The 27048-nt window shown below is 33.3% G+C and overlaps 2 protein-coding genes across 4 annotated transcripts in view; one reads left to right on the top strand and one right to left on the bottom strand.

The window, feature by feature from the left end:
• LOC118194934 (uncharacterized) overlaps positions 1–10932 on the bottom strand; it is an 82980-nt gene extending 72048 nt beyond the window's left edge. The window contains exons 1-2 of one of the 2 annotated variants that reach the window (XM_085807119.1): positions 10674–10932; positions 5722–5821 (exon numbers count right to left, since the gene is read on the bottom strand). In XM_085807119.1, coding sequence (XP_085663245.1) covers positions 5722–5821; positions 10674–10726 — 153 coding nt within the window. In that variant the 5' untranslated portion in view covers positions 10727–10932. Of the gene's footprint in view, positions 1–5721; positions 5822–10326; positions 10648–10673 lie in introns of those variants that run through there. The other variant, XM_085807120.1, reaches the window with a different exon arrangement.
• Positions 10933–11496: 564 nt separating this feature from the next.
• Positions 11497–27048, top strand: part of waw (Translation factor waclaw) — a 166188-nt gene continuing 150636 nt past the window's right edge. The window contains exons 1-4 of one of the 2 annotated variants that reach the window (XM_085807117.1): positions 11497–11647; positions 21624–21917; positions 23727–23763; positions 23901–24006. In XM_085807117.1, coding sequence (XP_085663243.1) covers positions 21838–21917; positions 23727–23763; positions 23901–24006 — 223 coding nt within the window. In that variant the 5' untranslated portion in view covers positions 11497–11647; positions 21624–21837. The other variant, XM_035366146.2, reaches the window with a different exon arrangement.

Genomic DNA, 27048 nt, shown 5'->3' with positions numbered 1-27048 from the left:
GCCGAGCCTAATTGCAGTTTGGCCATTCGATCTTTTAAAAAGTCAGCAACAAGTGAAAAATATTCATTGGAAGTTCCACTTTTTTGAGAAGATTGAGAATACAATGCCAGCACACATAATCGAAGCCGCCCAAAATAGTAAAAAACCAAAATAGTCCAAAAACCAAAAGACCAAAATAGTGTGCAATTTTTTTACCTCTCTGAACAATTTCATTCAAGCGTGAAAGAGCGTCTTCAGAGCTTCTTTGAGGTGTAAAACCGTACTGATTACCAGAAAGGAAGTCTCCATGGCGGAGATACCAGCAAATTCTGTTAATAAAAAGTTTTTCCAAGCACTTACCTAAAGCAGGAAGTAAACTTATACATCTAAGATTATCTAGGTGAGGAACCCTAGACTCATTTCCTTTAGGAATAAGAATCACCTGAGCATATTTCCAAACACATGCCAACATTTAGGCAAACATTAAAAGGTTTATGAAGAAATTGAGGAAACATTAAATGAAACTGTTTAATAATCTTATTTGAAATAGAATCAGGACCAGGTGATTTATTTGGTTCCAGCATTGAAATAACTGTATTAACTTCATCACAGGAAAACATAGGATCAACAAAAGAAGAATAAGCAGTACACGCAGAATGACGGCATTCCTTATGCAAATCATTATCATTTTCCTCCAGATTCGAGGGGAAAGCTTTCTAAAGCACAGCAGTAATTGTCTCTTCTAAAGAGTTGGTTGTCTCTCCAGTGGAAAGACAAATACCAGTTATTTCAATTTTTTCATGAAATCTCTTAACTCCATACGTATAAATCTTTTTCCATACATTGTGGACATCAATGGTCGAAAGAAATGTTTTCCAAGACTGAGATTTAGCATCAGAAAGCTTTTGATTGTACACTTTTCTACATTCAAGGTATTTACCTTTATAAAGTTTTCTAAGAGGCGGATTTTTACAATGCTGAAATCTACACCTAGAGGCATTAAGCCTCTTTCTCATACAAAAAATTTCAGTAGACCCCCAAGGAACATTGTGCTTATCATGATTCCTAACAGGTATGGAAATTAAAGATGCCTGGAGAAGAACAGAACTAAGATTCTCAACAAGAGTATTTAGGCAAGAACCGTGACTACAGTCGTTAAGAATATTAATGAAATGGGTGACGCGAGAAGAACAAAATTTTCGAAAATGATCCCAATTTCCTCTCCTTGTATTGAAGATTTTAAAAGGAATATTTGAGGTCTCTCGTAAGAACGTAGAGGGGCAAAGTTCAAATTCAATCATCATGTGGTCAGAAAGGGAATCTTTTTCAGACAGCCGCCAACTCGAAACATTCTGGAGAAGATCTGAGAAAATAACAGTAACATCAATATAACTAGAATCTTGAGTTGCCTGAAACATAGGTCCATGATCTTCATTAATAACAAATAGATTGTTGGCAGAAATAAATTCACTCAGTTTATCTCCACGAGAATCTGAATAGGGACTAAACCATAATTCAGATCTGCCATTAGAGTCCATACACCAAACCAGTCGATTAAGATTTTTGGACATAAAGACTTGACTAATTTTATGAAGATCTAAATCAATGTTTCTTGAGAGTTCAAAATAGTACGAAAAAAAGAGTGAGCACAGTTGTGCCAACAGTAATATCCAAGGTGACTATACTGTAATCCGTATTTTTATAATCAAGAAATGTTGATAGATCACGTGATGGAATGATGATTGCAGCCTTTACATTGTCAGAATTAAGATCATAATAAAGTCTATAAAAGTGCCAGGGTATCTTGGAAGAAAATTCTTATAATAATGAGGTTTCTGAACCAAAGCACAATCAATATTATCAGCTTCCATATTTAAAATGAGCTGTTGTGTCGCAGATTTAGATTTATGAAGGTTTAACTGCACACACTTTAGAACGTGTCGAGTCAATCTAGCCATAATCAATTCGAGAATGAATGTTCTTTCTCATAAAATCACAATTAGCACAGCATTTTGAAAAGGGCTTGTGATTAACATTCACATTTTTATGGCTGTTATTTGTTTTATGATTGAAGCGGATGCAATTTATACAAGCTACAGCATTCATATTCGAACAATCCTTTGCTTTGTGTTCTCCAGAGCAGTTAAAACAGGCTGTTCGCTCTCGACATTCATCAGCACGATGGTCATGAACAAGAGCGATATCAATGTTAGAATTTTCCATATTAAAAACAAGCTGCTGAGTAGCCATTTTCAAACGATGAAGATTAAGTTGAATAATTTTAAGAACAGAAATGGGAAGTTACCCATAATTAATTTGAGAAATAATTCTATTCTTCATAAAAATACGAGAAGGACAATTTTCGCAGAAAGGCTTATGCTTGACATCAACTTTCTTGCCAACATCCTTGATTTTGCTATTATAACGAATGCAATTTACACAAGCTTGGGTTTCTTGAGTTTGGCAGTGCTCACTTTTATGTTCTTTTGCACATTTGAAGCAAGCAACAGAATTTCTGCAGTTAGCTCCTTTGTGATTATAGCCAAGGCATTTAAAGCATCTATTTATTATGATAAACTCCTCTACTTTACAAGCCAACCACTCAAAATGCAAATACCCCAAAGGTAGGCATTTTCTGTATAGCTCGGGTTTCATTTCGACAACAATATGCTTCGAGTTTTGGAATTTTTTAAGAGTAAAACAGAATTTCATGTCATTAATACATTCATTACCATAAAAAATATCAGGATTTTGATCAAAGAGAACAGTTAATACATCTTTATCATCAATTTCATTTGGCACATTTTTAATAAGTAGAGCACAATTTTTCTGTCTTGGAAGAGAAGAAATTAGTTCAAGTTTGTTGTTGATTTCGTCTTTTTAGTTTATCACGATCAGTTGAGGCATTGCACTAAAATTCTGCTATTAAAAATCATCCTAATATTTTTTATACTTAATTTCTTTTCTGTAGGATCAATTTTTTCCTTCAAAAGTTTTTTAACATCAAGGGATGTAAAGTTTTCCAATCCCGCAGCTGCTGAAACAAGCAAATTACAGTCATTTGACTGTTTGTTTATATTTTCTCCCCTAGATGGGGATACCACCTCAGCATAAGAAGGTCTCATAACAGAGGTTTTCAAACTTGCCACACAAGCTTCGCAATAATTAGCAGATTGTAATCTTTCAAAATTTTTAATTATAAAAGATTTTAACTCACCCAAAGCAGTCCTAGGACGTTCACGCAGTTCACCGTTCATACTACATTTAGATGCAAGTGCTGTGTTGATAGTATAATAATGTTTTTCAAGAGACGCGTAAAACGCGTCAAGCTCTTTATCCGCCATGCTGAACATGCTAATGAACCATCTCGCATGGTACCGATTTTATAATGCTTGCATCTTCATCAAAAAAGAAAAAATCCAAAAAGAAGCACAAATATCTACACCAGAACGAATAAACTTTCAAAATACCACAAAATAAGGATTACACAAGTAATATTTATTGATAAATAAGCAAATTTGTAGAGAGCTAAGCCAACACCATACAACATGGACGGCGAATACATATCTTTCAAGAATAATTTTGTTTTTCTTTATGTATTCAGTTTCTTTCTTCCATGTTTATTTTATTTATTTTTTTTTTTTTCAATTTTAGAATTTTTGGATTTAATTAAAGATTGCTGATATTCTAAATAAACTAAATGCATTTAGAATGTATAGAAAAAGCTGCTAATTTTATTTCTTTAGTAATATAAACATTCAGACGAAATATAAAATATATATGGTAAGATTCGGTTAGAGAGCTGATGTGGCATAAATTTTAGAATATAGTAACACACTGAGCAATAAAGTCTAGAAATGGCAAAACTTTTAGAATTCAGATCAGGCATTGAAAGCAGATTTTAGAAAGGCACCAGGCAGCAGAATTTAAGATCCACACAGACCGAATCAGATGGGAAAATGCCTAGTGCCAGCCCCGTGTATGATGCATTAAGACATATTAGATGAATCTTTTAAATTGTCAGTTTTCAATATCTTTATTAATAAAAGAATTCCTTTCTATAATGCCTGTCCATATGATAAGATTAAAAGCATTTTTGATATTTTCCATGTTTGTGTCTAGTGAAAAAGTAGAGAAAATAAAGGGAAGATTAAAATGTTTAGAAAAAGATTCTAGTATCAGAAGTAAAACATTCAACTATAATGTTTTCATTGTTCTTCTAGATATCCTCCAAAAAGTAAGAAATTACGTGGTAATACTATGGGGACAATTTTCACTTTGTCACATTTTTCTGGAATCTTCTAGAATCGCAGGTCTGTAAATCTTGCCTTCATATCTTTCTAAACTTTTCAAGCTTTAATGTCTAAAATCATAAAAAAAATTTACCCCTATCAATTCGGTAACAGCATTAAGCCAGAAATATTTAAAAAAAAAAAAAAAAAAAAAATCGGAGGGAAAAAATGCAAAATTAATTTTATACAGAAAATCAGTACTTAATTTCTAAAATTAAATGTGCTGGTGCCCCGTGGAATACTGTCAGGAAAGAGGTACAAAAATAAATAAATAAAAAGGCTAAAAAAAACCCTAATAATTAAAAAATTAAATATTAATTATTAAAATAATTCAATAATTAATGCTTAAAGAAATTAAATAGGGTTTAATCCTAGTATCCGGTGCACACGGGATTTGGCTACTTTTGGCGACTTTATGATGAGCAGTAAAAACCGGACATTGCGATGAGTAGTTAACGGGTCATTCAAAGAAAATATATAGTTAAACATAGTATATACTATGTATATAGTATATATGCTATGTATATACACACATAGTATATAGTGTATAGTATATATATATATAGACGTTCTTTGGATCATTTTTGGTGTTGGCGATAATTTTCAAAGTCGCGCCAAGGCTGCACCGTATACTAGGATTTTACCATTAAATAGTTTAAATAAAAAAATTAAAATATGAAAAGATAAATTAAAATTTAATAAGTGACTTTCAATATAATTTTATTACTAAAAATAAACTTGTCGATATCAAATTTCTACTGAAATTTTATTCCGGTACAAAAAAGTGTCAGAGCTTTCTTATTTAGGGTGCTGGGTAGAATTATGATTTATCCCTAAAACTAAGAAATACCAGAGCAGGGCTTGGGCACAATTTAAGCTCTGGAGAAAACTGATGCATATTTTGAGAATTCTGAATATTTTGAGAAAATTACATGGGGAAAACTCTTACCATGAAAATATTAAAAATACATTTTTAATTAACTACATAGCTAGTTTGCTTTTGCTAAGAACAGTTTTGTAAATGGTGCTTTATAGCATTATACCTTGCTTATTTTCCAGATATAATAAATGGCTGAAATGGAAGTTTATAATTATCGCCTTACCAAAATGTCGCCAAACTACCTGTTACCATATTCCGAAGATTAGCCATAAAATGCTCTGGCATATTAGATTTTTGATTTTGAGAGATATCAATTACAAAAATTTTACAAAAAGTCTCCAACTAATCAAAATTGTAAAAATGATATCTAAAAATTAGATAACCACTAACATTTCTCAATAAAACTATCATTTAAATGACATTCTAAAGTACATACAACCTACATATAAGTAAAATATACACACCAGGCCTCTTAAAAAGTATTTGAATGTAAGTATTATAGCTGCAATTATTTTAAATAACTATGTTTTTGCTAAAACCTGCTAATAAATATATAACGTAAGAGCTTACAACAATTTCTTCAAGAATCCGCTTTCTTCGTGAAGATTTACTAGCTAGTACAATGCCACAGTTATTCAGATGAGTGATAAATGACTTAAGCATGATTATCCTAGAAATAAATATTATGTTAAAGTTATTATACAAAGGTATCTTAAATTTTTTTATATTTTACTAAGGAATTTTATACATACTTAATACATATTTAAAACTATATAAAAATTACACAATATTTATTAGCTACTCAAAGATATCTAATCCTACTTCTTCAAATCCGCCCCTCCACCCCCGGTGGTCGACGGAAGGAATTCTGCGAAGCTACAGGCTAGGATCTGAACCTAGGCAGTATCAGCCACGGGGGTATAAAATTTATGAACTTGGTGGTTCTGACAGGCCCAGAAAAGTCACTTATTAGCCGGCCTGGTGGTCAGGCACGTCCTAACGCGGCGTGGTTTTAGTAACCCGGGGCGGGGGGGGGGGGCGTCCCTGGCTTCGCTGGGTAATGTCCCACTGCGACGAGCAGCCCAAGCAACTGGTAAGTAGTAAATTAATGACCAGTGAAATCTGGTAACTGCCAGGCGGTGTGCTGCTCTCTACGAGGGGCGGAAGTTGAACCTCTGCACTTTGCTCTGAAGGGAGAGTGGACTTGTACTGCAATTCAGTCTCGCGAGGCAGGGAAGTGCAATTCTTACTTACTCTTACTTCTTCAAATTTTATTTAAGAGGGGAGGGGGATTTCCTAAAAAAATTCCTGATTCTGGCAATAATTCTGAAAAAAAGCAGTCAAACATTCAGACATACTATTAAAAAAAGACAGAAATCGATAACAGAAAAATTCTCCGTTTAATCAATTTTGAATATCTGACAAAAGTTTTGCTAATTATTTCTATGTTCACAAACAATTTATGGTTTACTGTCCTGGTAATTTAGTTGACATTACACTGATCCAAATTCTACATGCTTAGAATTTTAAGCTCTACTCTTATATGCACCCTAAGATCACCAAATGTGGCGATATGTGTTCTGCACTGGCTTTTGGCACAATTGCGTGCTGTATGGCAAGCCTTTTGCTGGAGTGGTTTAATTGCTCGTTGGTTCGTGTCGTGTGTGTTTTGAAATGGCCTATGTTGCAATGAGAGACGTAGTTGCAAGAGGGTCTGGGAGATTATTTTTAGTGGCTGTGCATGATAGAAGTAAGGAAACGCCGATGCAATTTATTAAAGACTGGATTGATCCTTGTACAACTATTTTTTCAGATGGCTGGAAATCTTACAAGGATTTAAGAAAAGAAGGTTTTTGAACATTTATTTGTGAACCATAGTATGAATTTTGTGGATAGCGAGCCCGACTGTCATATAAATACCATAGAGTATGTGGCGGCATGTTAAAGCTACATTTTGCTGTTCGAAGAAGTATCCATTATGGTAAGTGCATTTTATTTTATTGCGTTTATTTTGTAGAATGTTATGTTCATTGTTTTTTTACTAGGAATTTCAGTTGTTATTGTTTTTTTTTAATTATCTGTAATTTATTTTAGTTTATTTTGTTGATTTGTGCGCAATGCCTAGATTGTGCAATTCGTAGATTTTTTTTCAGTTTAAACAGAATGCTGTGTACATGGTATTCTTGAAATTTATCGTTATGTTAATTTATTAAAGCAAGGTATGCGTAGTTTGTAGATTCCTTCGCTGGATAGATTGTGCAATTCATAGATTTTTTTAAAAATTAAAATATATCACTGTGTACATGGATTCTTGTCAAATATTTTTGGTTATAAACTTTACGTTTTTGCTATCTTTTTTTTTTTTTCTTCGGATTTTTAACTTAAATTGTGTGTTTAAAATGTGGTTTTTGGAGACAGTAATATGGTGCCGTGGAGTTTCTCACCAAAAATGTTTGGTGAGAAATTTGTCGCCGCATTTGCCGACCTGACGGCCCATATGAGGGTAGTTCCGAATTTTACTTTTAGATTTCATGGTTAAATGAGACAGATATTAGGAGTGTCGGTGTCGGTGTATTTAATTATGGCAAAGCACACTAGGGCTATCTGCCTAAGAGGAGGGATTCCTTTCGTGGAGGACTTTCTACGGAAACTGGCTCGTATACACGTTACATATGGGGAAAACCACGAAAACACCCATGCAGCCAGCCCGTTCGCGGGATTCGAACCTCGGACCGAACTACCAGTGTTCAGCGACTTTACCACTCGGCCGCTGGTGGGCCCGATATTAGGAGTGAAATGCAGAATCGCCCTATTATTTGGAACATTTTGTTTGGCGCTTTTTACAAGAGTAAGAAGATTTGGGTGCTTCTTTCCCTTTTTAAGTGAAAATAGATTGATGTGTACACGGACAAAGTCAAGGGAGTGCACAATGCCGAGTTTGTGCAACTCTCCGATGTACTTTTAAGTGAAAAAAGATCGATGTGTACATGGATACAGAGTTTGTGTAATTCTTAAAAACACGCCAAGCAGTGGGTGATTCTTCACTTTCCCCGATATTAGAGTATTCAAAGCAAAACTAATACTAAAAACTAAAATAAAGAATAATAAATGGTTGATCTTTACAATATGGTAACTGGTAGTTTGGCGACAGTTTGGAGGCGATAAAGGTTACTACCTGGGACTTTGGTAATAATATGAGCAGTACTCAGTTCCGATTACGCATTATTTTGCGTGAGGGAAATGAGAGATCATGGGATATTAATGGACGAATTACGGTTCTTTAATCGGAAAAGGGGGGAAATCGGGAAAAAATCTGGAAATTTTGTATTTAGCTTTATTCTGTGTCGTGTGAAACAGTGTTTGTTAATTTTTGGATCCCATGGCCCTAACTAAAGTGAATTCGAAATGGGTATTTAGGCATTGTGATAAAGAGAAGTTTGCTTTTTATTTAGCGGAGGAAGTATGGAGGAAAAATTCGCAGAAAAAATCTTTCAATAATTTTATTGAATGAATTAGAAAAGTGTATCCGCCACGTAATCAAGATTCTGAAGAAGATTAGGTAAGTTAGTATTTTTAATTATTTGAGGATATTATTTTTATGCATTGTTCTAAATGTAAGGTGGAAAGGAATTTGGTATTATTGGGAAAATTGTTATTAGCAATGATTTAGTTTAAAGTAATTAGGATTGTAAGGTAATTTTTATTAATTTAATGTATGTGCTCATTTATATTTTAAGTAGTGTTTTTGAATTTAATTATATTTTAATGAAATGATAGTTATTTTGTGAATTTTATGTTTGTAGGAATTTGGTATACGTTTTAGTTGAAGTAAACGTGCATGGAAATAATTTAAATATCTGACACTAAGTATTTGTTATGGTTGCGGTATGAATTCGTTGGTGACGTTTATAATATAATAGATGATTTAGAGGTAAAAGTTTTTGGATATTTTATTTATTTTATATGTGGAAATGTTCATATTTGGAAAGGGTAAATACTTTTTCGCGATCAGGTAATTTCATATATGTTCTTTTTACCGGGTTTAAAGATTGAGAAAATTGTCATGTATTTTCGTGAAATTTTTCTAATTTATGAGAAAAAAGCAGTGTACATGGATATAGTGAAGAGTGTGCGCAATGCAATTATTGTGCAATTCTGGGATGTTTTTTTAAGTAAAAATAAGTCGACGTGTACATGGTTTAGTGATATTTTAATTAAATGATAGTTATTTTGTGAATTTTATGTTTGTAGGAATTTGGTATACGTTTAAGTTGAAGTAAACGTGCATGGAAATAATTTAAATATTTGATACTAAGTATTTGTAATGCATGCGGTATGAATTTGTTGGTGACGTGTATAATGTAATAGATGATTTAGAGGTAAAAGTTTTTGGATATTTTATTTATTTTATATGTGGAAATGTTCATATTTGTAAAGGGTAAATACTTTTTCGCGATCAGGTAATTTCATATATGTTCTTTTTACCGGGTTTAAAGATTGAGAAAATTGTCATGTATTTTCGTGAATTTTTTCTAATTTATGAGAAAAAAAGCAGTGTACATGGATATAGTGAAGAGTGTGCGCAATGCCATTTTTGTGCAATTCTGGGATGTTTTTTTAAGGAAAAATAAGTCGGCGTGTACATGGTTTATGTGTATGTGTTATTTTGAAAAACACGTAAGGAGTATGGTATTGTGCACTTTTTCCCAATTTTGCAGTGAATATTTGTCATGATTAAGCAGTTTTGTTTGATAAAATTTCTAGCATAAGTGTAATTCGGCTAGTAGATTGTTGGAAGAAGTGTTCAGTAGATAAAAAGAAAAGAAACATGTCTTTACTTCGTGAAGACAAAATGGCTGCGGGGAAAAAAAAATAGAGGGTTGCTGTAAGAGAGTTGGTTGCCAAATTTTCGCCAAAAAATCGTTTTTACCATAATGTAAAGATCAACCTAATAAATATTTGTTACTAATTTAAATATTCTTTAAAAAAGTTTTAAAAATCTAAAGAATGACATAAAAATCATTCTAATTATTTAGTAATTCTAAACGTACGCATGCAAAATGTAATAAGTGAAAGCAGAAGTGAGAACGCATCTCAGGATTAAAAAAAATACTGTTACATTTACCGGCAATACATTTAAAATTGAAACAAAAAGCTCGACGTCTGCCTACTTACTTCTCTCTTGATTACAAAATAAACGAAAATTATTGATAATTGTACAATTTCTCGTTTCAGTACCCTTCAACATAAATTCCATCATTCATAAATTCGCCGGGCTAATCAATTGTTGCCAAACACCTTCCAGAAATTCGAATCATTTTAAGAGCACGGTTGGTGTCTACCAGCACTTTTTTAAAGTACGGTTGGTAAATCAATGTCCATTAGTAACAAGTGAGTTTCATTTGGATGCAGCATAGATGTTGAGTCAACTTTTCTTTCTAGGAGCCTTATACAGCCTATACTTTGATATAAATTGCTACCCGTCCAGTAGATTTAAAGGATTGCCCTTAAATCTTACATACCTTGACACACTTGATTTCTGTCTTCGTGAACGTACAAACAAGACGGCTCCCATTGATTGAATCAATGGGACAAATGGGACAGCCAATCAATTTGATTTGAGAATCAGTTTGATTCGATCGTTTTCACCACGAAATGATGTGTTGAGTGATCATTACCAGAACAATCGATCGCGAGCTCAGAGTGATCGTTGCCTTTAAATTGCAGTCGCAACCAAGGAGGTGGTCGCAACTGATGACGTATCACGACTAACTAAGTAGTAACTTAGTAACTATGGCTATTCTAACCTCCTTGGGGTATCTCTAGTAGTTCTACGACTAACAATCGCTAAATGTTTCAACTGAATGAGGCTTTTATAAATCTTACGTCATTTTCTGCAGAAATTTGTTTTATAATTAGTTGCTTTCTTCATTTCTGCCTTAACACAGCTTGTTAAGTACCTTGTATCCGGCATTACTTTGAAACAAATATTGTTCATATTTTTATCCTTGCACAAGAGAAGACCTTTGGAAACAGAAGGGTACATTTTAATTTTTCGCAATACCTGTAAATTTCTAAATTAGAAAAATCAATTAATTTTTGAGGCAAATCTGTTATAAATCTCCTGTTATAAATCCATCTGTTATAAATCTGCTCTATTGTAAATACACTACATGCGGAAATACTTGTTCATAATCGACGTAACCACATTTTCCTTCTCCTCCTCTTGCGGAATGTAACTCATAACTAGGGCGGACCTGACTCTTTTTTCCGCCTCCCACACATCCTTCCACACTACTCTTTCTCCTCCTACCTGATTCTTATCAGAAGTCGTGTAAAAAGATATTTCTACATCTTGACACTCGAGAATAAAATACGATCTTTGTGTGTAATAAATAATAATAATAATAAAACCTCTCATAGCCTTTATTTGACTAGCTGGCAAAAAGACGAAATGGAGGTGGAAGACGTATTGTTGATACATGTGGTTGTGTATGTGAGTGGCTATTTTATTGTTGTGTTGTGAAGGAAAGTATGAGGCCTCATAATTTTTTTTGTTGTATTCGAGAAGAAGTTTTGTAGGCCTTATACTTTATATTTTGTTTTGATATTTGTGCAATATTATTGTTCTAAATTTAAATTATATATGAAATTTTGTTTGCGTTATATTCTGATATTACGAAAGTTTAACATCGAGAACTGTATGGCGCGTATTGCCCAAGTTGCGGAACGCGATTTCAGGAAGCTCGCCATGCGCCGGTTATCTGAGGATTCCCATAAGCTGGAAGTACTCATGAAAGGTTGGCAGTAGGAAAGCTGAGTTTGAGACCTTGTATTCTGTTCTCTTAGTGCCTTCTGCAAGCACAGGCGACGTAAGCAGGTGCATAGGATACCAGAAAACTTCCTGTCACCAGTGGTAACTAAATAAAAGCATATTTCCTCGTGAATTATTAATATCTTGAATTTATATGAGGCGGATTTTAGTGTGGTTGAAAATGCTGGAGCTGAGACTGCTTTCTATAAAACGCTTTTGTTTAAATTTGGAATGCAGCATATTTAAATGAGACTTGTGCGGTTTGCATACAGAATCGAATTCTCCTCATAATCTCTGCACACATATTGGAATTCTAATTGCTAAATGTTTCGTATTAGAAAATGAATTTAACACATTTGGTAGCTATAAAAACCTTTCTCTAATGAACATAACAGAACTGCTGAGTTAAGCAAAATTATCGTAAAAATATATTTACGAGTACCTCTTGGCAATTTTTGCCAGCACATGGATACCGAGTTTGTGCAATTCTTTGACTTGTTATTTTGACTGCTAGATGAAGCAAAAATAACAAGACAAAGAATTGCAAAAAACTCAGTATCCATGTACACATTAACCTCTTTTCACTTAAAAAAACATCAGAAAATTGCACGAACTTGGCATTGCACACACCCTTGACTTTATCCATGTACACATCAACCTATTTTCACTTAAAAATAAATCAGAAAATTGCACAAACTAGGCATTGTGCACTCCCTTGACTTTGTCCATGCACACATCTAACTATATTCACTTAAAATGTCAGAGGAGCAGCCAACAATATATATATATATAATCTCAATAAACTACATTTTAAATCAAACAAGGAAATAACATAAAAAAAGGAAATTAATCTTTGGACTACACAAAGAAAATATCCACTTACCTTATTTAGAAATTTCCCTTTCTTCAGTCAAACAAAATTCCTTAACAGCATTCAAAAACTTCCTAAAATTATCTGAACTAGAATTTGCATATTGGCATCCCCACGTAAATTCACAAAATGAGAGTAAAAAATGTCCTCTGTAGCGCTGTTTGTTGTCCGATGTTCAACCATATGCATTTCCTTCCTACCAACAGGACACTTAATAATGGCTACTAAGTAAACTTTCATTTACACACCAGTCAAGTAATGCTCTTTTCCCCTTTCTTTCCAAGTTGTACAGAAACTTCAAATTAATCTTACCACATTTTACCATCTAAATCACAAAACAAGCAATGTACTTCCTAACCAACACACACACACAAGCCCTTATGAATTTACTGCGATCATGCAACCGTTTACATCATAATAGAGTTTCCATAACATTCAACTACTCAGGCTACCATAAATCAAACAACAACTTGGTGATAAATGAAACAACAACTTTGCGATAATGCAAGGGGTACCCCTCTCTCTAACCTAAATTATTATTAAAATCGTCTCACAGTTGTTTTGCTTTAATGCATTTGTAAAAGAGACGACTACATTCGGCTTACTATCACATAGAACCTATTAGTAAGAAGGTAGAGTAGAGAGAAGGGTATCCCTTGTATTATCTTGCAGTTGTTTCATTTATCGGTAAGTGATGGTTTATTTATGGTAACCGGAGTAATTGAATGTTATGGAAACCCTATTATGACATAACTGGTTACATGAATTGCAGTCAATTTGATTCATGGGAAAAGATATAAAAAGTGCGTGTCAAATTTTCAATGTTGTTGTTATTTCAATAAGTATGTTGTTTGTGAGTTACATGGTAAACTGGCTGAATGTGGTAAGATTTATTTGAAGTTCTGTCCGATTTAGAGCGAAAGGGAAAAAAGCATTAATTGACTGGTGTGTAAATGAAGGTTTGCTTAGTAGCCATTATTAAGTGTCCTGTTTGTAGGAAGGAAATGCGTATGGTCGTATTATATCGTTCCTACATAGGATATTTTTTATTCTTATTTTTGTGAATTTATGTGGTGACACTAGTATACATATTCTAGTTGAGATAATTTTAGGACGTTTTTGCATGCTGTTAAGGAATTTTGTTCGACTGAAGATGTGTTAATTCGTAAATGAGGTAAGTGGATATTTTCTTTGTGTAGTGCGAAGAGGAATTTCCTTTTTTATGTTATTTCATTGTTTGATTTAAAATGTAGTTCATTGAGATTATATATTTTTTGTTGGCTGCTCCTTTGATTTTTTAAAGAATATAGCTCGATGTGTATATGGACAGAGTCAATGACTATGCAATGCCTACTTTGTGCAATTCTCTGATTTTTTTTTTTTAAGTAGGTCAATGTGTACATGGATAAAGTCAAGGGAGTGTGCAATGCCATGTTTGTGCAATTCTCTGATTTTTTTTTTTTAAGTGAAAATAGGTCAATGTGTTCATGGATACTGAGTTTTTTGTCTTAAGCCAAAATACCTAGTGAAAGAATTGCACAAACTCGGTATCCATCTACCACCAATTTTTGCCAAGGGGTACAAGTAAATTTGCTTTTACCAGAGAGAATGCATGGTGAATCTTCGGATTAACTTAAATTGGCAATTTTTTGGTGACCAACCCTGCTACAGCAACCTGCGAGTTTTTTTTTTTTTTTTTGGACGCCATGTTGTTTTCACGAAGTAAAAGCATGTTTTTTTTTAACTCAACATTTTTTACAACAATCTGCTAGCTGAATTACGCTTATGCTAGAACTTTATGGAACAAAAGTATTTAATCGTTACGAAGATTAGCTGCGAAATTGTTTCTAAGTTCTTGTTAGCTAAAATCACGATCGGAATTTTCTGGAAAGCCCATTTTCACCGCATTTTTTGACCGCCATTCATACTTATCTATAATATCCTTCCTTTCACACAGTCTCATTTCTTTCCCACATGTTGGACATTTATACTTATCTGCAATTAATATATCTCATACACGATTCAAGCAACTCTTTTGGATGATCACATAAATGCAGTAAAAATTTGGAATTTACTTTAGAGATGGCCATGGGATCCAAATATTAAGCAACACTGTTTCACACAAGATACAAGATGGAATATACTTCTCAGATTATTGCTAAAGTCCTAGCTAGTAACCTTTATCGCCTTATCAAAATGTCGCCAAACTACCTGTTACCATATTCCAAAGATTAGCCTAATGCATTTTTTACTCGTTAAGTTCAACACCAGCTAATAAGAAATGGTTTTAGCATTACTGTTTAAGCGGAAGTTATTGCTGAGCAGAACTACGTAATATTATGCATATATAAGTCAAATTTAGCCTGTTATTTATATGACATAAGTCATATGTAACTTATTTGTATGTATGTTTAAGTGAAAGTTATTTTTAGGTAAGCTTAAAGTTAGCAGACAAAGTATAATATTTACTGTATATGAATTAGGTGAATACACATAGTATTTTTGTGTATGAAACAATATAAGGTGTGAAAGCTAGATATTTAGGTTACGGGAATTAGTTCAAAGAAAAAGCATGATATTAAATTAGGATTAAAGAAAAGTAAATGTTAGTTATTGAAATTGATATAGCCCCCCCCCCCCAAGCATTTCCTCAAAGCTCTTGATGTCAAAACTATACCATAAAGAAAATTTCCGGAGACATATAAACCTTACAGGAAACCATTCTTTAATCGAATTTAAAGTTTCCATGACTGTATCTTGGCTACTATGTTTAATTTCATGCCAAAACAAGTATTCAAGCTAGTAGTTTTCTAGATTTTATTTATGAACGCTATTTGACAACGCCACTTACAGAGAGTATAAAATAAGAATTAGACAAAATGGTAGAAGAATAAATTATATGAGGCAATATATATGAAGGAAATCAAAGAAAGTGAGGGGGAACTTAAAAGAAATGGTTGTTACCTCTAAACAATTTCATTTTGGGGATTACCAGCCTTCCAGACTTATCGCCAATTTTGCAATGTTTATATTTTCTGGCTTTGTGGTAATGCTTCTCTTACTGAAGTTACAGATAGTTGCAGTATTAGTGTGGAATTGTTGTTGATTTTAAAAAACTCTTATTGTTAACTTTCTCGGTATAAATATATTCAAGGGTGCCCTTTGGCGAAAATTTTCAATTGGCCAGCAAGACACAATTTCAAGATGACCACTACACAAAACGAAAACAACAAGTCAAAGAATTGCACTAACTCGGCATTGCGCACTGACTTGAGTTTGTCCATGTACACATCGATCTATTTTCACTTAAAAATTGAAGGAGCACCTAATTCTACACTCGAGGCAAACAACAACCTCTTATTATTGTGTCTGTCATCCGTTCGAATGTGGCTGGAACATTGCATAAACTGAATGGCATGACTAAATTCATAGAGACCATCTGGTGTCACGAAGGCTGTCTTTTCCCTCTCTTGATCAACCTCCATTTGCCATGTGCACTCTGATTTTTGATCCATCATAGAGAAGATTTTTGCACAGCCAGGCAGTACAAATGACCATGGAATATCTGAAGGTTGTATAACATTTTCTTTTAGCATTCGTTGTGCTTCCTCTGTAATCACATGTCTCTCAGTGCCTGATACATGGTATGGCCTTTGCTTCATTGGCACGCTGTCACCTGTATTGATCTTATACTTCACAGCATCACATTGGTATTTCCTCTCAATGCTGTTAAAGTAAAAATTGTCACTAAATTCTTCTAGTAGACTCAACAGTTCATCTTCTTCAGCATTGGTCAGATCAGTATAAAAATTTCTTTTAATGTTTCTCAAGTGAACCTTTTGTGGACTGATGTCCTTCGGAACCTTCTTGAACCTGACCAGTCAGGGAGAAAATAGCATCGTTTGCTGTGGTCATTAAACAGCCTGTGTTCATTCCTTTCGATATCGATTGAGTTCTTTGAGAACAGTTAGTTACCCATAATTTACTACAACTATTCTCTATTGTGACAATTGATGCTGGTATTGATAGCTCTCTTTCTCACATCAGAAATTGCCATAAATAACTCTGCCATAGTAATTGATGTACCCAGCACCTCCACCAAACTGTTGTGTAGATGATGTGATCGTGCAAATATTAAAGTTTGAACCCAAGACTTTATTATTCAAACTGAATGAGTAACCACTTATATATACTTGATGAATGAGCTGTAACGTTCTAGAAAATGGAGAAAATTCTCCAGTGTATAAAACATAAAGGGAACAAATTAACAGGAAGGAAATTTAAATAAAACTAATTTATGGGCAATTTTTAACCTTGCCTTTGTAGGTTTTGAACTCTGGACCTTTGGTTTTCAAATCTTTTCACAGAGCCATGATGTGCTTGATCGAGAGAAACAATTTTCGCTGCAATATTAATACCAAAACATAACATAAAAAGATAGAAAAACCTATCACATATCCATACTTATTAGGAATATGCTCTGCAATGAAAATGCATATCTATGAAAATATGAAATACTCACTAAATAAAAGAATACTGTACATATTAATATGGAAGAAAAATCAACTCCTGTGAACTAGCGGCCAAGCGGTAACGTCGCTGAACACTGGTAGTTCGGTCCGAGGTTCGAATCTCGCGAACGGGCTGTCCCCATTTGTAACGTGTATATGAGCCAGTTTCCCTTAAAATGTCCTCCACGAAGGCATCCCTCCCTTAAGGCAGATAGCCCTTGAGTGCTTTGCCGTAATCTTATAAACCAAACCAAACCTGTGAACTAGCCCTACCTGCACTCTGAAGCATATGGTAATTTGGGAGAAAGTTATCCAATATCAGCATCAATATACAAAGTACGTTTACCAAAATATTCCTAATTTGTAGCTCCACAGTAGAATAGTTTGCATAGATACTGCTGCTGTGGAATCTCAATACTCAGCTTCTTCGAGCCCTTCACTCTGGTGCATAACTGCAGCGTTCTTCTTGTATCACCAAATGTGGCAATGGTTCAATGCCACAATACTCCAAACTTGTCAGAAAGTTCATTAAAAGGAAAGCTGAAGACTTTAGTAAGCCATAAAATTAAATGTATTTAAAATTAGAAGGTAAAATATCAAATTAAATACATGATGATAAGCCGATGCCAAATGTCAACCACAAATAAGCAGGAACAATGAAGTGCAAGTCAGTCTTCCGGTGAAAAGTTCAAGTCCTTATACACACGCTATAATAAGTGTGCACGGGTACATAGCAGTAAACGTGCATATTGCGTGCAAATGTTAAAATACAATATCCTTTTCGGAAGACATTTATCCCCAAAATGTGGCTCCGACATTCTGGATAGAGCTTCGAAGTCTAACCTCTGGTTCTTGGTTAGAGTTTGAAAAATATCTGCTATGAGAGGAGTGGTGACATAGCAGGCACTAGCTTGAGAATCCCATCTATTTGCATCTGCCACTATTGAAAATTGTGGCCTATTACACTTGCTGAGGGGTCTTACCATCATACATATATATCTTTACACAAAGATGAGTAGGCATGAGTAAACATTTAAAATAACCAGGATTGTTTCATGCCATCGTTATGAATTTCTTTAAGAACTTCTTTAATGACCGCAGAAACTCTGTCATCAATTTGTTGTTGCACAGCAGAAACTGTTGCTTGAATTTCTCCAACTTTGTCTTCAACCGTGTCTATTCTGCCTTCCATAGCCTTCACTTTATTTTCTATTATGCAATTAATTTCTCTTTTTATTTACTCTTGACCTGCTTCAGTCTTTCTTGAACAGCTTTCATCTTCCCTGTAACAGATTCTTGACTAGCTTTTATTCCTCTTAAATAGTTTTCATCTCTGCTTTCACAGAATCTTGGCCAGCTTTCATCTGTTCTTTGAATGCAGCAAAGGCTGCCACCAGCTGTCTGAACTGCTTCTACATTACTCTTGGTACTGGCATTGAATCCAGCTTCTGATACCAAAAATTAGTGTGTGCATATGCTTTTGTAATAGATTGAATACATGCGGGTCCATTGATAGGTTAATAAATTTATTTCATAAAAGAAACACTTCAGAGTTTTGCAACTTTCTACAGAAATACTCGTACAGGTTTTCACAGTATCATTGATTATAATCAGTAATTACATGTTAAACTGCTAAGAACATTAAACACAACCCATTCCAAAGTGTATCTAAAGAGAAAGCTAACCGAGAAATATTTCAGTACTTCAGACTCACGCTGATCTAACTCCTCACAACAACTGTAGAGACATTAGGTATTTTTTTTTAAGCAGGAATGATGAAAAATAGCAAGCGCCTTCACCAGGAATCGAACCACGGACCTCTGAAATACTGGCTCAGTGTGCTGACCACTACACCACAAAGGCACGCTAGGAAGGCGGGAGAAATAACTTATATACTCCCCTTTTAAAGGGCGACTGGGGTTTTTAGGGGGCCCAATCGCCAAATCCTGGGTGAGGAGAAATCAGCATCCAACACCCTTTTAGTTTAGGCGCCACTGTAGAGACATTAGGATTTTTTGAAAGCAGGCAAGATGAAAAATGAGCAATCATCTTCTCCGGGAATTGAATAACGGACCTCTGAAATAGCAGCTCAGTGTGCTGATCACTACACCAGGAAGGCAGGAGAAATACCTTATACAACAACTGAGAACAGATGCTTTCTCTGGCCTTATATAATTTTGACCTGCCTACCAAGAAATGTCTAGTGCTTCCCAAAATTGCTGGAAGGCCTCTGAGGGCCGAATGCGATTACTGAGCATCAGTTACAGTTATTCAGTTATAATATCCATTATGGTGATAAAGGAACCAAAATGTCGCCAAGACTTTTAGCGATTTATTTCCAAATTTGTCACCAAAACCGTTGCTAGCTTGGCGATATATCGCCGAATTAGCAAGATAGCCCTTTACTCAGTGTGAAAAGGACTTGCTCCTATTTTCTTATTTTCCAGCAGAGCATCGTCCCTACAGATTTTTAGTAACATTATACAGAAAAGAGCTACAATTTCACACATAATTGCTCTAAAATCATCTATCCATGTACAAAATTTGTAACAGTATTTATTTTGATTGGTTAATTTGTTGCATGTTGCTAAAATGCTTAAAATAATTTATCGCTTCATGTTATAGTTTGCCTTTACAGCATCAAATGTTAGCAAGACTTTTTTCTCTCTTTATCTTTGGACCACTAGTCCAATCAGGAAATAAATATATAAATAAAATTAAACTAATTAAAAAAAAAAAAAAAAAAAAAAACCCCTCTTCACGTACGTTGTCTAGGAATGGGGAATATTGTACTATTCAGAAGCAGCAGAGTAAATTTGCAATAAATGTGATTTTTCTCCCCACTGAGATCCCCTTTTCCGAGCTTGATTGGTTGTGAGGAAGGGTTAGCAATTTTTTAATCTGACCTAAATAATAAGCCACTTATGTTGCCATGTTTACATGTCACCTTACTAAATTTGTAGCAGTTGCTGAAGTCTCAATGATTCCTGACCTTAGAATACTGTTTTGGATTGTTTCATTAAGAAAATATTATGAATATTAAAAAAATTAAGTATTTCATTAAGAAGTACAGTCAAAAGTCGTTAATTCGGACACCCATAATCCGGAATGATCTATAATCCGGACCTCAAAGCTAAAATCTTTCTGCGCATGCGCCGCATTGGCGCATGCGCATAGGCGTTTTACTCGTGCGCCCAAGACATTTACGACTGCGCATATGCATCTGCGCAAGTGCAGAATACGTTTTCGCGTGCGCGTTTAATGTATAACGGACGCTATAAGCTAAAATTATCTAATTATCTATTTCAGTTAATGTTGATGATTGCATTGTTCCTTAATCTTCGAATTGGATCCGGCTTATTATTTTTTGCAGACTGTAAGAGCAATTTTCTAAAAGTAAGCTTGAAGTTTTGATTATGTCAAATAGAATTTCCGATGCTGGAGCTCCCAAAGGATCTAGAAAACGAAAGTATGTTTCGATGTCCATCAAACAAAAAACGAATTGCTACAAAAAAATGGATAAAGGCATATTCTTTGTTTATCTAACCGTTCCGAAATCTGTTTATCAATTTCACGCTGCTCTGCGCGAGGGGGGGGGGGAGACGTCGCGACGCGCAGTGAACTGGAAGTTGATTTGTAAACACTATCGTTATCTTCAGAGCAGATGTTTTTATTTTATTCGGCTTATATTTCTTTACTAAATGTAGTATTTAATTTCGATGTACTCCGTCTTTGATATGATTTAAATCAAATTCCTCGTCATTATAAATACCACGAATACAAATCAAATAGTTTTCTGGTTGCAATTTTCTAATTTCGGCTATGCGTAAGGTATGCTTTACGCATCCACGCATTGAAAGAAATGTTTAATAAAGTAAACAAATAAATATTAGGCTTCTTTTTTGGTAAATTTTGATACCCTTTAGATCATAATTGCTTATTATTTTATAAATTACGGTTTCATATTTTTAATTTTATAATTTCTGCATGCCATCTTCCCAGATTTAAACTGATGATCTATAATCCGGAAAAATCGATAATCCGGAATCGCCGAAGTCCCGACGAGTCTGGATTAAAGACTTTTGTCTGTAGTAATTTTGTGTATTGTGGTTATGTCTTAGTAAAATATTCAGTATTTTATAAAAAAGTAAACAGACGCTTAACTATAATTGACAGTAAGCTGTGTTTGAAATGTTTTAGAATCATATGTAATTAAAATTTATTATATGTATATTTCAGAATGTTTTTATAATATTGCTTTTCATTTTTATTTCAGATTTTTTAATAGTTAGGAAACTTTGTTTTCTGTTTTCGATACGAAGGATAAAGACTGCTTTTGATGTGAATTTGGACATTTCCTTCTGAATTCTTTTTACATTCTGTAAACAAATGAAAACATTTCCCTCTCATCAAAGTATTTAGCATCACAGGAAGCCAATATTTTCAGTAATAACTTTAAATATCTATGCTGTTTTATTCATGTCTAAAAGATGATAACTGGGTATAGATATTCAATTTTTTCCATGCTCTTTAAGAAATGCTGTGGTTCTGAAATCACCCGATGGCCTTGGTAAGGTGTTCCATGTTTTTTGTTATCAGTAATTAGTAATTTATGACTTTTTAAATCATTCATTCTTGTTTGTTCTTGTGAAAAATGAAACTGTTTTAGGAAAAATGTTGAATTTATCATTTCAGGATAAATATGATTCATTTTATCATTTGAATAGTATTTAAAATATATTACAGCTATACTTACAAAGACAATATACATATATATGAGTGCCAGTTCACCTCATATGGTGTGAAGCATCTTAATCCCAAATTTCTCTGGTGTCTCTTAGTTATTATAATTTCAAAAACATTTATATTCATTCAATTTAGCAATAAAAGAATTTATGGAAGGAAAACTTTAAACTAGAATCCTTGTCCTCCACCTCCTCAATAGGATATAGATTTTTATTTTGATCTAATTACATGATTTGTTTACCTGATTTTCCATTTTTAAGCCCCCAAAATTATATTGACTGGCTTTATTTCATGAACCCTGTCCCTAATATACCCACACATGAATACGCAGGTATATGTCATTAAAATTGAAAGTTGAATGAAAAAAACTGAAGGAAGCAAAGCATGCTATAGAACTGCTGTTAGAAATAAATTTTCACTTAAATCAAAATGGCAATAAAGAAGTAAATACTGCAAATCAAACTGCAAGACATTTTTGTGTTTTTGGAAACCTACATATTTTGTCAAATATGAAGCAACCATCGGAATATGAAACAAATGGGGAATTGTGTTGTGTTAAAAAAGGCAAAAAAATTAAAGAATTGTAAAAAATAGATGAAAAAGTCCATTGGTAATAGAAATTGTGGTGCTGTCTTACTGGGGGGGGGAGGGTATGCATGACACTCAATCAAACATTAATAATCATGTTTTTTAGTATACAGCTTGAACATTGTATAATTTCGAACAAAAAAGTTTAATTAATAAAGTCACTTTAAAGCTATACATCCCTCTTTTATGAGACTTTTCAGAATTGTGAAAAATGATGCAAGGTGGATAGGAATAGCAAATGAAAAATTAGATGTATAGCTATGAATACTTACAAATGGTATTAATTTGCTGATTCAATCAAAAAGGTGATATAGATGCAAATATAATCTAAAAGCAAAGTTCAGAAGCAACTGTATTATAGCATAGCATATAATGTAGTCTAACAATGTGCCAAAAAAATACACAAACAAAATTTTTACAAAATTTTTAAGAAAAACTTAAATTGCAGATATATCTGGCAAAAGATCTTCCATCCCTTCCATACAGACACAAACACAAAAGATACAGCAGGCAAGGCAGCAACATCTAAAAGTCGAAAAATTTCCTTTGCAGAAACGCAGATGTGCTCATACTCAAAATACACAGATTACTTTGAAGAGACTTTGAATTGATGTATATACTTTTTAAAAGTTTTCAAGGCCATTTCAAATTAATTTGCATATTTATAGTATAATATATATATGCTTTAAGAATAAAATTTATATTTTATTAATTTAATATCTGCTGAAATAGTCATTTGTGAATTCATAAAGTGTTTTTTTATTATTATTTTGTATTACTTTGAAAATTAAAATTTTGGCTGTGTGAAATATATTGCTTCATGACATTTAAAGTATTTTCCTGATCCACTTAACTTTTCAGCATTAAGATTAGAATAAAAGTATGTTCTCCTAACATTGTTTTGGATTAATTTAGAATTTTTTTATGTATTTAGTTGGTTATTACATAATAGTTTGAATCAAAAGTATGGAGAGAAAAAGTAATGTTTTTTAAAATTAAATACTATTTTTATATGTATATTTATTTATCAATTTATATTTTGCAGGGTAAGGTTTTCAAGTAGGAGAAAGGAAAAATTAAAGGTGCTTTAAATGATTATTAAATTGTATAAAATGTACATAAACATGCATACAATTTTGCATAACCTCATAATTTTAATTTACTGAGTATTTGTTTTTTCCTGTGTATTACCTAAATAAGTTGCAATTTATACTTACAGTTTGATCTGAAAAAATTTCCAGGAAAATATATAAGAAATTTTGGAATTATTGCTCATATCGATCACGGTAAAAGTACACTTTCAGATCGCCTCATGGAATTCACTGGTAAATGCTTTTTGCCTTCAAACCATTTAGTAACATTTTCTCTTATTTTTATAATATTGCTGTTTGTTTCTGTGTAGTAATATTTGATGTATCAAAATTTCTGCTGTTGTCTTGAGTTTTTATATTTATATATATTGGTTCCATCAAACTTCAGTATCATTATTAAGTCACAAGCTTTAAATTTGACTATCTTCTACATCAGTCTCAATAAAAGTCTACTTATTCAGTAATTTAAAATTCAAAGTTCAGTGCTTATTATAAGTAGGGTGTTAGAAGCCATCCAAAATACAAAAAAATCTTTTTTGTGGTGTCACATATACTGTGATTTTCCAGTGTCGTATTTGTCACATAATTATGAAATGGATATGAGCAACATCTTACCTCAAGCCTATATCTTGGGGCTTTACATATTGCTAGATTAAAAAATTATACTTCCCCCCCCCTACAGCTAAGGGCTTAAAGTTTGATCATGGTGGCCACTGTCAGTATGTCAGTCAGTGTATTATCCTTGTCCATGATATGGTTTTCTAGCCAGTATGTGCTTGAAAGTAATGTGCAAGAATCTCAGTTAGGAGAAATATTGCTTTTATGACACAACCACTTTTCTTGATATGAGATTATTCAAATGTTGGACATCTGGATATTATATTTTGTACTGTTATAAAAGAAGCAAGTTTCAAATTAAATTTGGCATGTATTGTTGAGTGAATGATTCCACGTTGTTCACATTTTGATGTTGCATTAATACCCTGACATTGTGAAGTAATATTTTAAATTTTGCTTTAAGGAATTCTAAACAAATTATTCACCATTAACTGATGTTTATTGGGGGGGGCAGATGGAAGCTATTCGTAATCATCACAATAAATGAAAAATTATCATGTCACTGAAAGTAGATAAATATAGCTCTAACTAATTGAATATCTAATAAGAGTGTCAGTCTTACTGTAATAATGTATAATTATTTGTGTGTTAATATTATTGGAAAACTAACCCAAGCTGCATATATTCGCTAATTGCATGTCAGAAATAGATGCAATTTACAAATGACCCTTCTTATAAAAAGTGTACAATGTGCATGTAAAAATATTGTAATATATGTCTGGAAAAAATAAAAGATATTTACGTACTTTTCTACATTACAATATGCATAAATTATATGTAACATTTAGGTATGTTCATGCAAATGATCACACCTTTATTCATAGCTTTTACATATATGTAAATTTTAAGGGTTTATGTCATATTTTTGGTAAAACTTTATGTATGTTTATCGCATATATGTAAATCTTCTCAATTTTTTTACTTCATATACTTTTTATATAAATTTAGGTTAATTTTCCCAATTTTTTACTTCAGATGTAGGTATAATTTGGGTAAAAAATCCAGGTAAATAACCTGTACTTTTTACTGTGCATTACTGTGCATTTTCAGCAGAAAATTTCGTGAATCAACTATTTTCTTACTAAATCTACTACTGCAAAGATTCCCAAACTTTTTCAGTTGGCGATGCACTTAGAGATTTAGTATTTTGTCATGGTGCCTTAGTCATGCTCAGTGAAGTGTTGTACAAGGTTTGTGCTCGACAAATTGCTTACTACATAGAGTCATAGAAAAGCACAGAACTTCATTAAATACATTGAACTTCATTACAACCAAAATCTGAGGCTCATATAGTTATATATTGAACTGATATCACAAGATTATTATATTATTCTTTTTAAAGAAAAATAGGAAAAATCAGTGGGATTGGTAAGCTTGCTGATCTCTGCAAAGTTTTTCAAAGCGAGGGATAAGACTTGACACTGCCTGCCTCATTTCTTACCCCATGTTGATCTTTGAATGATATTTGCTCTTTATTACAGCAATAACTGAAAATCCAGTTTCGTGATGTTGCAAAAGGAATAAAAATCCTTAAAGCTTTTGAACTTAGAGTTGGATATTTATTTTTGATGATTATCCAAAACTCCACCAGATCGAAACGAGCAAATTTTATTTTAAGACTGTTGTTGCAAGAAAGTTCAATGAGACTCTTCTTGTGAAGTGAATTCTGGTGTAGCTTGAGTATGGAAAGGATTTTAAATCCACGAATATTTCTCAATATTTTTTTCCGCAAAGTATTTTGCAAACCATTCAGTGAGCTTTGAAAGGTGTTCCATAAAAAACAGACAGCAATTTTTGAGAGACAAGGAGCTCATTAGAGGACATGTATTTATGCAGTTTGTGGAAACAATCTTCACCACCATCCTCATTAATTTTTCTTATCCACAACTGCAGTTTTCTTCTAAACGGTGCAATCTTCTCCAATAGTTTCAAGATGTACATATTATTGCCTTGTACAGACAGATTCATTGCATTCAGTTTGTCAAATATATTGCACAGATATGCCAGTTTTAGTAAAATATCTGGTTCGACAAAGTATCTGGAGTTTGTATGTCCTTTCTCTTTCAGAAAAGTGTGAATTTCTTGATGCAGTTCGAAAACACGGGATAAGACATTTACACGTAAAAGCCATTGTGAACTGCTGTAATATAGCAGGGCTGTGTGTTCAGCTCCCATGTCCATGCAAAGTTTTTTGAATAGCGTGGTTTTCAGTGGCCTAGTTTTTATGTAGTTTACTATGTCTATGATACGTTCCAATATCAAATTCAAGTCACATTTTATCGACTTCGATGCAAGTGCTTCCGTATTGATGATGCAATGGGTCCACGTAGCATGCGGTGCTTTACTGTGAATAAGGGCTTGCAGTCCTCCATACCTGCCAGATACTGATCGAGCACCTTCAATGCATACACCGATACACATTTTCCAGTCTAAATTATTTTCTGTTACAAATGTGTCAAGAATTTCAAGTAAAATTGGAGCCTTTGCCCATTCACTGATGCTTTTACAAAAAAGGTCTTCAACAATTATATTATGATCTAGAAAACATACATAACAAATAAGGTATGCATCTTTATTACTGTCAATAGCCTTGTCAAGTTGTAGATCAAATTACTTGCCTTTCATTTTCTCAATTAATTGGTCTTTGAGATTCTTGGC

Source organism: Stegodyphus dumicola, chromosome X1 (assembly GCF_044657685.1).
Source record: "Stegodyphus dumicola isolate Sdum_Otavi_A_Nest chromosome X1, ASM4465768v1".
Taxonomy (NCBI): domain Eukaryota; kingdom Metazoa; phylum Arthropoda; class Arachnida; order Araneae; family Eresidae; genus Stegodyphus; species Stegodyphus dumicola.
This window is presented reverse-complemented; position numbering and strand designations above follow the sequence as displayed.